Here is a 12,668-nt window from a genome sequence, read left to right as displayed (position 1 = left end):
CCAGAAAACTAGTGCGTCTAGGAATCTGAGCCAAGGTAATAAATGTGATGTTGACAATAGAGAGGATAATCTGCAAAAGGAGAGAGACGGTGTTCAGAGAAGGAGTGAAATAGCAGCAAACATTAAAGGCGGAGAGCTTTTAAAGGAAAATTCACCTAGTCTATCGGACAAGATCAGTTCTTCAGATGCTTTTTCGGAGAATTTGCAGCGCAGAGAGATGGAGACGAATGAGACTTCGATTGGTGTAAATGCAGAATTTCATCTTAACAATGCTGTTGATTGGGTGGGACCGGGAGGATTAATAATTTTAAACAAGCAAATAAGCAAAGACACTACTCCTTCTGATGACGTGGCGAAGACCAAATCAAAGGATCCGGATATAGAGAGAGACCAAAACGCTTTTATTGGGAAATGGAATGGGCTCAACATTAAAATGTAATAAGACAAATAAGGAGGCCTCTTTTACGGAAATAGCCTTAGATGAGTGGGGAGTTCTTCCTTTAAAGGTGGGCCAGGGAGTTAACGATTCCAAGAGTTTTACGGGAACAGAATGTGCATGCATGCAAGGGCGGACACAATACTTCAAAAACAACACAAAAGTTTCTAAAAATTTTGCAGTGCCCATAAAGAAAGCAGTCAAAAATTTCAAAAAGAAGGATCACGTGAACAAAGGAAAACAAATATTATGCTTTGATGGGCATCGTCAAAGGGTGAAGAATTGCAAAAAGGAAAGGAAGAAAATTAGAGAGGTGCTGGATATAGGGGGATAAGCAGAAAGTTTCATTTATCCAGTTGAGTTGCGGTTTCAAGAAGGGAAGGTATCCTGTTTGGAAGGAGCTTCTTCACAATTAAACATGAACAATCTCTTTTTGAAGCCGAATTATTTGTCAGGAGGCTTACCTTTATCTTGTGACTCAATTTCAAGTACCGATATCTCAAATTGCAACAAAAGAATAACGAATGGAGTGTTGAACAAGGCGGCGGAGGGGTCGTGGAATTCAATGGTTAAATTGGGTATCAAGAACATTTCCGACAATTTTGATCCAATAACAAAAGTGAAAGAAATGGAATATAGGGACACCAAAGGAGAAGTAGCGAAGACGGGGACTAATATTCGATCATCACCATGATTATTTTTTCCTTAAATTTAAGAGGAGGAGGAAGTCGAGCCAAGAGGAAGAGAGTTGGATATCACATTCGAAAAGGGGATGTTGACATTTGCTTTATTCAAGAGACAAAGTTAAGTGGCATAGAGTTTAGTGTTGTAAAAGAAATGTGGGGAGATAATCAAGTGGAGTGGTCGTATTTGGATGCCAACGGGGCGTTGGGAGGCATTCTAACGATGTGGAAAAAGTATCTCTTCAACTTAGTCTTTTGTTTCCGAGGAGAGGGTTTTCTAGGTCTTTGTGTGGAGAAGGAAGGAAAACTAATTTACTTTGTGAATGTTTACGCTTCTTGTGATATAACCACGAGGATAAGGTCTTGGGAGAGGTTATGTGAATTCAAAAACAACAACTCTAAAGGCTCTTGGTGCATTGGAGGAGACTTTAATTCTATCACCTCTCTAGAGGAAAGAATTGGTATATCTACGCGTAGCTATAGGAGGGAGATATCGAGCTTTAAAGAGTTTATAGAGAACATGGAGTTGGTGGATCTTCCTACTATAGGAGGAAAGTTTACTTAAATAAAGGGCAATGGTAAATGCATGAGTAGGATTGATAGATTCCTCCTATCGGATTGTTTAGTTGACGAATGGAAGGTGGAGGGTCAATATATTGGTGAGAGGGATGTGTCCGATCATGCTCCTATTTGGTTGAAAGACAATAGAAAGGATTGGGGACCCAAACCTTTTAGGTTCAACAATATGTGGTTGAAACATGAGGATTTGGATAACTTTGTGGAGGAGGAGTGGAAGAAGATTGCTATCAAAGGAAGAGGTGATTATTGCTTGGTAGAAAAGTTGAAGATTCTCAAAAACCGATTAACTTGGTGGAACAAGAATGTATATGGGTGGATAGATCTCAAAATCAACAATGATGGGAAAGAGTTACATTCTTTAGATAACGTGTTTGTTCATTTTGCAGGTAATGTTCTGGATGATGTTGTAGTAAAAAGAATCAAAGTGGCGGAGGACTTTTGGGACAACATTAATAAGAGCGAAGGCTTGCTTAGATTGAAGTCGAGACAATTATGGCTTTCCGAAGGTGATGATAATACTCGTTATTTTCACAACTCCTTAAAAGATAGAAGAAGAAGAATCTCTTTGTGTTCCGTTGCCACTAAGGAGGGAAGATTGGAAGGAGTAGAAGAAATTAAAGAGTTCACTTACAAGCAATTCGAAAAGTTTTTCAAAGAAGAAATTTCTTTTAGGCCGGAGCTTAGTGGGATCAATCTCAACTCTTTATCGACGGAAGAAGCATCGACCTTAGAGAAATTCTTTGAGGAAGAAGAAGTGAAGGAAGCTATTTGGTCGTGTGATGGGAATAAAAGTCCGGGGCCGGATGGATTCTCTTTGGAGTTCTACAAGAAGTATTGGTATCTAATTAAAGGAGACGTTTTGAAATGTTGCAACGACTTCTATCATAAAGGTACTCTTGTTAAATACGTCAATTCATCCTTCCTTGCTCTTATTCCTAAAAAGAAGAATCCACAAGATTTGTTTGAATATCGGCCAATTTGTCTAGTGGGGAGTATATATAAGATTATTTCAAAGATGTTAGCGGCAAGAATGAAAGGTGTTGTGGATAAGTTGGTTTCTATCAATCAAACCGCTTTTGTTCCGGGAAGAAGTATGATGGATGGGGTTCTTATGGTTAATGAAATTCTTGATTGGGCAAAAAAGAAAAAGAAGGGGTGCTTATTACTTAAAGTGGATTTTGAAAAGGCGTATGATTCGATTTCATGGAATTACCTAAGGTGGATATTGATGAGAATGGGAATTGGCAAAAGATGGATGAAATGGATGGAGTCTTGTATCTTCTCCAATTACATGTCCGTTTTGATAAACGGAAGCGCGACAAAAGAGTTCAAGGTTCAAAGAGGCTTACGACAAGGTGATCCCATATCACCTTTTTTATTCGTCCTTGCTATGGAAGGTTTAACCACTCTTACAAAGAAAGCGGTGGAGGTGGGGGAATATAAGCCTTTCAAGTATGGTGCAAATGACTTTGTAGACATCCTACAATTTTTGGACGATACCATCATTTTAGGAGAACCCACTTATGATAATCTTTGGAGTTTAAAAGTGTTGTTAAGAGATTTTGAATTGGTTTCCGGATTGAAGATCAACTTCCATAAAAGTAATTTTTTTGGAACTAACATTGGGGAGTGGTACATCAAGTCCGCGACATCCTTTCTTGCTTGCAAAAAAGGAAGCTTTCTGTTTAAATTCCTTGGTATTTGGGTGGGTGAAGGTGCTTATAGGAAAAAGGTGTGGCAAGAGGTGATTGACAACATAAATTCTCGATTATCTAAGTGGAAGGGGAGGAACATATCCATAGGAGGGAGGGTGACTCTAATCGGAGCCGTGCTTAATGCTATACCTATTTTTACTCTATCGTTCTATAAAGCTCCGAGCAAAACTCTCCAAGTGATAAGAAGCTTCCTTAGTAATTTTTTGTGGTGTGGGAACGTGAAGACAAAGTGCATCCATTGGGTAAAGTGGGAGAATATTTGCAAATCCAAAGGAAAAGGAGGGTTAGGCATTAGAGATGTGGGTGAAATGAACAAATCTCTTCTTCTTAAATGGAAGTGGAGAATTCTAAAGGAGGATAAGGCAATATGGAGTAATTTTCTTCGTTTGAGATATCACAATCCGAAGATAAAAGTGTTGGCTTTTAGTAAAGATCTTTTAAAGCGGGAAGATTCTAGATGGTGGAAAGATATTGTTCTTAATGATATCAAAGAGGACGAATTGGATGAAGGGTTCATTGATTGGATTAAATGTGATCTAAAACAAGGTAACAACATTCTCTTTTGGCATAGTTGTTGGTTGGTCGATCAAGCGCTTTGTGTTTCACTTCCGCACTTGTTTGATCGTACGACCAACAAATTATGCGTGGTGAATGACATTCTTAGTTCGAACAATGGTGAAAGTTTGTGGAATTGGGAAGCTATCTTTGGTGATGAGGTTTTGATTCATTTGATACCGAACGTTTCTTTAACCACCTTGTCCGCATCGGCCAAGGCTATTGGTGAAGAATTTAGGGACTTAATGGAGCTTCTTCAAGGAGTAGTGTTGGATAATTCGGATAAGGATGATTATCATTGGAATCTCACGCCTAATGGAGTTTTCACGGTGTCTAGTGTCTCGCACATGATGGCTAGTGCTAAAGAAATAGCTTGGCCAATCTCCACCATCAAGTTGTTAGATGCCATTTGGAAGACAACTATTTCGGCAAAGATCAAGATTTTTGCTTGGAGATTCCTCATCAAAAGACTACCGCTAAAAGATCTTCTTGTTAATAGAGGTGTGTCTATCTTTACCATTGATTGCCCTTTTTGTTCTATCTATTCGGAATCTTTGGATCATCTTTTCTTTCAATGCCAAGTAACAAAGGCGATTTGGAATAGAATCTATGTGTGGTTGGGTAATGGCATCATTTTGACTCAAGAGGAATTCAAGAGCTTCGGGAGTATTCAAGAAAAGGTGACTAATAACAACATTAAAGCTATTCTAAACACTATAAGGATAGCCTTAATTTGGTGTACTTGGAAGATGCGAAACACTATAATTTTTGATAGCGGTTCTTTTTGTCATGATGAGGTGATATCAAACATTTTATTTTTTTCATGGAGATGGATTAGTAGTAGGGAATCCTCGCGTAGGATCAGTTTTTATGATTGGTATAAACTACCATTTCTTTGTAACTTTTCAATCTAGTGTGTTCTTGTTGTAAGGGTTGCACCCCTAGTGCGATGTCTTATATTCAATTGCTTATTAAAAAAAAAACGAAGGCATAAAACTTGGTGACTATCATTTCAAAAGCAATCCCCTCCATGTCCAACGGTAGGTGTCATATAAGAAATTATAGTTCCTCATTCTCTGATGATTCAAAAGAGGAGGATGTAATCTCTTTTTGAAACAACTCAAAAAATGTTGTAGTGGACACTTGGGAAAAGTTTATCAAGTCTTGCTACACTCCTGAATTTTTTCTAAGAGGCAGAGAAGAAAGGAGAATAGGGTAAGAAATATCTATCCACATATATTGTCATGTGGAGGATATGATAAATTGGAATGGATGGCGGTCAAAGAAACACTACTACAAAAAAGATATACAACAACACTCACGTTATCATGGTCAAAAGATCCACCGTGGTAGAATCTATTCAATTAGGCGTTTTCTTTTTATTTTCATTTTTAAGCCACTTTTCACCATAGTTAAAAGTTTCATCCGTGATAAAAGGTGGCGCATGGTCATGAGTTTGAATCTTGTTGTAGTTGTTCTAGTGCTGTATTTTTTATATTTTATTAAAAGACATACAACAATGGTTGTTTAATACAACCGTTGTTGTATGTAGCGTGCTATCTACTTTACTACTACGGTTGAAAGTTCCAACCATGGTGAAAATTCACTCGGGTCATGGATTTATATTCTAGCACCTACAGTTTTGTTTTTATTTATTTTTCAGCCACTTTTCATGACGGTTGGAACTTCTATTTGTGGTGAAAAGTTACTCGAGGTCACTGGGAAATATAAGCGTGTTTATTGAGTTTCCTTATCGTCCTTAAACAAATATTTGTCATCTATTAAGTCAATATCAACACTCATGACAATACCAATATCTGCGTGAAACCTAAAACTTAGACAAACTTTCAACTTGGACGAACTTCATCTTCTACCTCCAAATGTCATGTTTCATTAGCGACACTCTATTTCTCCACTAAACCAAGCTCGAAAATATCATTTCTCCATAAACAAAACTCGAAAACATCATCTCTTTTATTAATATATTTTAGAACTCCATCATCTCTTCTCTAACTTGAATGAGATAAGATATGGATTCAAATTAATAATGTTAGTTGTTGTTGTTGTTGTTGTTCTTGTTTTACTCTTCTTCTTTTTTTATTATTGTTGTTATTGTTTTTCTTGTTGTTATTATTGTTGTTGTTGTTATTGTTGTTGTTTTTGTTGTTCTCGTTGTTGTTTCTCTGATTTATGATTATTGACAAAAGCCACCACCATTTCACTAGTTAAACAAATAAACTTATCTATTATGCATCACTAAAACAGGGTTTTTGGATCAAAAGAATAAATAAAGCATTAAAGATAAAAAGAAAAATTGAAAAAAAATGACGAAATTGATGAAAATCAAAAGTTATAAGGGGAAATTAAATTTAAGTGTTTATTGACGTTTGTCAAAGAGAATTTTTTTTTTGTAAGTAAGAAAGAATATACTAATATGAGAACCCAAGTTCTCCAAAATCTTGATACAAAAGAGGCAAGATAGAGCCTTGGAAGAAAAATTACACACCAATTACAATCTACAATAAATATAACAACGAATTTTTGTTAAACTCGTAAAAATTACAATTGGGTTGGTTAATTTTTTCTATGAAAGTCCATCTCCAAATCAAAGATTTTATCTCCCAAACGATATCTGATATGTTCCACGTGACTAAAAGACTAGAGTATGAGATTTGAGCGAGAGAGGTTATTTTCGATAAACACTTTTAGAGATTGAAAGATTGTGATTTGAAAAAAAAAAGACATGGTTTCAATGGAGATCATGTAGCGCAAAAATCTGAAGGCTGGGAAAAAGAAGTTTAGAAGAAACACCATAGTAATTCTAAATATTGTTGCAGGCTCATTGAGAAAGACGATGTTGTTGTAGAAGGCCGTTAGATGAAATAAACAAGGTGAAGGAAAGCAAATTATAAAAAATTACTACTGCTTGCTTTTAGTTAAAAACTAACCTTATTGTAAATAATATATTTTCACCTAAGCCAAACGAACAACCGAAGTGTAAATGTTTAATGAAAAGTAACTACTAAAATATTTAATATTGTTGTTGTTGAGGTTTAATGTTTAACGATTTTACTGATTTTATTTATTTATTGGTGTTATTGTTGAAATTTAATTTTTAACGATTTTATTAATTATTTATTATTGTTGTAGAAATTTAATTTTTAACGATTTTATTAATATTTTATTATTATTGTTGTTGAAATTTAATGTTTAACGATTCTATTAATTTTTTTTTACCTTTGTTATTGTTGGTGGTGGCTGTTGTTAACTATTCTATTCTCTTTTTCATTATCTTTTTATATTTAATCATACCAAACAATTATAAAATTTTCTTACTTTCTACTCAGTTTCAATCATTTAACATCATTTCCTCTTACTTTCTTTTCTTTAATTTTTGAAACAAAAATTAGAGTGTTAAATTTGTGTTATTTGCATAAGAAATAAACTCGTCATGTTATCTTGCTTGATTTTAATTGTCCAAATTATTGTAGTGAACGCGATAATTACTCTTTTATAAGAACCTCATGTGTTTAAGTGTGAAAATAAAAAAGCTGAAAGTACATAATAGAAAAAAGCATGTGCAAGTTAATAGGAGAAATACTACAAAAGAAAATTAAAATTACCCACAAATATGACCCATGGCTTACTGGTCGTCGCTAACATTTTTAGTGACTGATATTTATTCACATTTTTTTATTGTCAAAAAGTTGTATGATTAGGTTTCAGATGCCATCCTTAATGCATATTTGGAGCAAGACCCGGAAAGTAATGTTGTTTACTAGATAATGTGAACTATGAGAAAATTATTGTACTATAAATCAATCCAATGCACACAGTTCATTTCAGACCAAATTAATCATAACATCAAAAATATAAAGTCGCCACAAAAATTATCCCCGATACAGAATCAATAGCATTTAACATTATTGTACTAAGAAAATGAAGATCATGCCATAATTAAAAACAAAGGTATCAGTTGTTCCATGATTTCAAGTTTCTCCATGTTTATTTCCATTGGATATTGAATCATAAAAGAAAATGAATAATTTCAAATTTTTCTAACAAATTTAAAATTTGTTTGATTTTTCATATCTCCTTCTTCTTTCTCCATAGGTATTGTTGTAACATGAAGTGACACATCCATCTCCAATATGTCATGTCCTTCATTGTTGTTTTCCACCATTTCTCTTGCACACTTCCCCATTTGTGGTAAAATCACATCTAAGACATCAATAGGCACCATAAAGAAGAGAGCATACATGGAGGCAATGCTAGGATCCCTCTCCTTGACTGTGAAGTCATTACAATTACATAGAATTTCACAAGGAATAAAAAGTTCTTCTCTAGTCGTTGCTATAGAATTGTGTTTGAAGGGTAAAATTATGTGCGTGTATTCAAAATCAATGTAAAAGCTATCTCTTAATAAATAATGAACTTCCAAGTTGGATAGGATTGGTGTATGGACAGGACTTACATATGAATTTATGAAAGATTCCATGGAAAAATGATCAATTTTGTTTGCTATGTATCAAGAAGAAGAAGAAAGACAACTTGTAAGCAAGTGATGATACATTGTTTGGTATATAGTGTTTTTATACACAGGAAAAAATTCAAAGAATTAATTGTGCCCTGTAATATATTATGTTTATTAGGTCAATATATAACTCTAATATTTTTTACCAAAAAATAAAACACTATAAAAGTAAAGAAATTATTATTATTTTTTGAATATAATAATGATTTGACTATATAATTTAATTTGTTTCATTAAAAGTTAATTTGTTCTATGATTGAAAATATTTATCTTAAATAAGAGAAAATCCTTTAAAAAAAATTGGTACTTAAGCGTGTTTCTATTTAACTAAATATGCATTAATTGTAAAATAAGTGGAATTCAATTATATTTGAAAAAATATTCATTGCTAATAAAAAATTTGAATGAAAATGCACAAGATATTTACCTTTGCGAAAAATCCAGCAATAACATATTCTAACTAAATCATATTTTCTAAATGTAAACTAATAAATTCTACCTATTAAAAATATTTTGTTATCTAGATGTCTGAAAGTGACAACTAAATTTTCGGTGACTTTGATAAAATGATGTAATTAATAACTAATTCAAATTATCAGTTAAAAAATTTCAAAATCTATTTATTAATATAACAAAAGTTATTCCATATCCTACCATTTTTTTATCTATTCCATATTTTAAATGAATATCCATCTTGCTAGTAAATTAAAATATAATATTTTTTATTATTTTAATACATTTAATTTTAATATTTTATGGATATATTAATTTTTTTAGAGAAAGTGATTGAATGGAAATATCGAAATAACTTTTTGGTAGTAAATTTATAAATCGGAATAAAAAAATTTATGCTAACTTATTATTTTTCCTATGGTTGGCTGCAAGGGAAGACACATTAGAGGACAATAAAATTCTTTATACTATGTGTTTGTGTCTGAAAATTTGATCGATCCAGTCAGAACACCAGACCACTTGGTTATTAGAAAAATATTTGTTTTCATATATTAGAGAATATTTATAATTAATTTAGTATTCTTACATTTTTTTTCAATTAAATAAGTTGCATCATCGATTACTGGATCTATTAATATAACGGAGTGTGGAATGTCTTAGATATCGTATAGTGCATTAAAGCGTTGGTTTGGAGATGGTTATTCATCGGAAAAATTATTTATCCAAATTGTAATTTCTATGAATTTAGAAAAAAATCCTTTGTTTTATTTATCTTAAGTTACAATTAGTGTGTAATCTTTCTTCTTTTTCGAACTTGGTCTCGTTCTTGTTTGTAATCAGGTTGAGAATCCTTAGTTCTCTTTGCAATATATCTTGCTTAAAAAAAAAAACTATTAAGTGGACCTAGTAAAAAAATCCAATGCATATTTCATAAGAAAACGAATATATATATAACAACAACAAAAAATTTACTTTTATATCTATAATCAGCCGCCTACCATTATAACACCATCTGATAAGTGTCAAAATGTAATTATTTTGTGTTTGTAAATAGTAGCACTTACCGATACTTTTTGTTAATACCGTTTGAATAATTCTCCGTTTTGTGTAATTTTGTATACTTTGTGTTTTGTACGTTTCCAGGTAAAAATGTATCGTTTGATAGTTTTTGTATATTTTTGTAAGTATTTTTGTGTATTCTGAGCGTTGAGGAATAAAGTGTCGAAGACACAACTGCTAACGCAAGTTTTTGAATAAAGGAAGCTTTTTGAGGTGTAGCGCGCTAAGCGCGCTGGTCGGCGCGGCCTTGGAGCAAACGAATAAATTCAGGATGAAGGTTAAGCGCGTCGCGCGGACTTGCGGCACATCGCGCGCTCTAAGTCGGTTTGATACATTAAGTGAAAGGGCGCGCCGCGCGCTGTAGGGTGCTTAGCGCGCTCTGCGATTTTTCAGTTTTATATAAATAGCTTTGAACATATTTTTTAAGGGTTTTTATCATATCTTCTTTGACAAAGTTGAGCTCTGATCCATTCTTTGTAGTTTAGATGTTCAAGTAACACTATTGGGTGTCTCATCATGTCGATTGAGCTCTGGTGATTTCCACTTGTGCCAAAAACACGAGAAGTTTCCTTTTGTTCTTCTTCTCCTTCCCTGTGACCCATTTCAATTGTGGGGTTTGTATGTATATTCTTCCTCTCTTGTATGTATATTTGTTGATCTTGGGATCATTTATATATTTACTTTACAAATCATCATTGTTGTTGTTGTTCTTGATCTTTTTGCTTAAATGTTATGGATTTGTGTTGTTGTAGAAATAGACATCATAGACCTTTATTAGGAATGATAACTATTAGTTTCTAAATTGTAGAAGTAGATTTGGGGGCTAATAATCGTAATGGGTATCGAGTTTAAAGCCTCCGTGTTGTTTTTGTCGGTTGGGAAGACGCTGATGTGAATAGTATGGTTGAGCTTTCGTCGATGTTGTAGAAATGAATATTGATGTGGCGTCTCGAATGATGCCTGGTGATTTTGATGCGTATTGTGAGTGTGTTGCGATAGGATCTTCAGATTTAAGTATTCAACGGGTTGAGTAGAAATACGATTCCAGAATGAATTCTCTTAATCTACAATAGATTGTTTATTTGCTTTTATTTATTTTCCCACATTTACTTTCCATAACCCAATCATGAAAATTAGAACGTGAGATAGTTGAACGGCAGTTTTTCTCTACCAATCTCTGTAGACTACGATACGATATAACCTATATCACCCTGTAATAAATATACCTATTACTTTTTGCTAGCCGCTTTACCGCTTCAGCAAAATGGCGCCATTGCCAAGGAGTGGTTTTGAGATTAATCTCATTGCAATGATTTCACGTTTTAAGTATTGTAAATATGTGTATATCGTATATTCTGTGCATAGACTCATACCTGTATATTTGCGTATAATTATACTTCAATTTTGTTTGGCAAACTGACTAAACAAGTTGAACTCGAATTAGCTCTTAAAATTAGATATGTTCACTTTTCAACTTGTTTAGTCAAATTCACCATTCCGTTGGAAATTGTGTTTTTCTATTGTTTGAGTATATGCACATATTTGTTGTTTACGTTTTGTTGTAAATGTTATCGTTTTGTAACGTTTGTTCAAGTGTGTGGTTAAGACATTTTCTTTAGGTTGCGATTAGGCGAGAGTGAAGGCGTATCATAGAGGAAGCTACGAACGTGCACAATAAAGGCGTCAAGCTAACGATGTAAAATGAGCGCTTGTTGGGAGGCACCATAACGGTTATTATTCGTTATTATTCTTCATATTTATTTTAAACATTCGTCTTTTTATTATTTGTATCCACATTTTTAGCATCTCTAATTAACTAAATTAAAGTTGATGTGGAGGTACAACTATCGATTTTTTTACTGACTGGATGTTTTTTTTTTGTGTAAGCAAGATATATCTGATAATTCTCCAATTTTGATTGATTCAACATGACGGTTGTGTGGTAATGATTGCTCGAATTTGTACATAGAAGGTACTCGTTTATCGTTTGTATGTGAAGAATAAATTTGTTCCACATAGAAGAACATTGAATATTTTCTCTGTCTTGCAATTCATCTAAAAGAATGATGCGTACTAGTTTGAGGCAACAACATATAAGTTAGGATTAGGGTAAAATCTGTTTAACGAGTGCTTTTATAGTAAAATCTGAGTATGTTATCCCTTGGTATTTCAAGAAACTGAAGGGATAGATCATTTAGTATTCACTTATACACAGATAAAATAATAAACTGTAATAGTGGGATTCAAAGCGTGAGTGATTAGTTTTTCCCTAGGTTTTATTAAGAACTGAGGGAATATGTTGTTTTAATTTTTATTAAAAAATATAACATGACGCGCTTTGGCATAATAACTCAGTTTTCTTCTGACTGAGGTAAACGTTCCGTCCCAAAAAGAGTTATTTATTGTAGTGTTTATTGTTTTTATTGAAATTTAATATTTAATGATTCAATTAATTGTGTTGTTATTGTTATAAAAAAATTATTTTTTAACCATTCTATTGATTTTACTTTTTACCTTTATTGTTGTTGTTGGGGGTGGTGGTTGTTATCAATTCAGTTTGCCAAATAAGACTTTAGGAAGAGTTTTTTTTACCTCAGGGAACGCTTTTAAGCGTTGTCTATTCTAGCGCTGCTAAAGGTATAAACAACACATTT

General features: G+C 33.3%; 1 protein-coding gene across 1 annotated transcript; it reads left to right on the top strand.

Annotated features, from left to right (window-relative positions):
* The first annotated feature begins 1,126 nt into the window (after positions 1–1,126).
* LOC131649465 (uncharacterized) lies at positions 1,127–1,684 on the top strand. The gene has a single exon (XM_058919227.1). The coding sequence runs from the start codon at positions 1,127–1,129 to the stop codon at positions 1,682–1,684; it is 558 nt and encodes a 185-aa protein (XP_058775210.1).
* The last annotated feature ends 10,984 nt before the right edge of the window (positions 1,685–12,668 follow it).

Source organism: Vicia villosa, linkage group LG2, assembly GCF_029867415.1.
Source record: "Vicia villosa cultivar HV-30 ecotype Madison, WI linkage group LG2, Vvil1.0, whole genome shotgun sequence".
Lineage (NCBI taxonomy): Eukaryota > Viridiplantae > Streptophyta > Magnoliopsida > Fabales > Fabaceae > Vicia > Vicia villosa.
This window is presented reverse-complemented; position numbering and strand designations above follow the sequence as displayed.

Coding starts and splice junctions, on each gene's coding strand:
- LOC131649465 (XM_058919227.1), top strand. CDS start 1,127: ATGATTATTTTTTCCTTAAATTTAAGAGGAGGAGGAAGTCGAGCCAAG.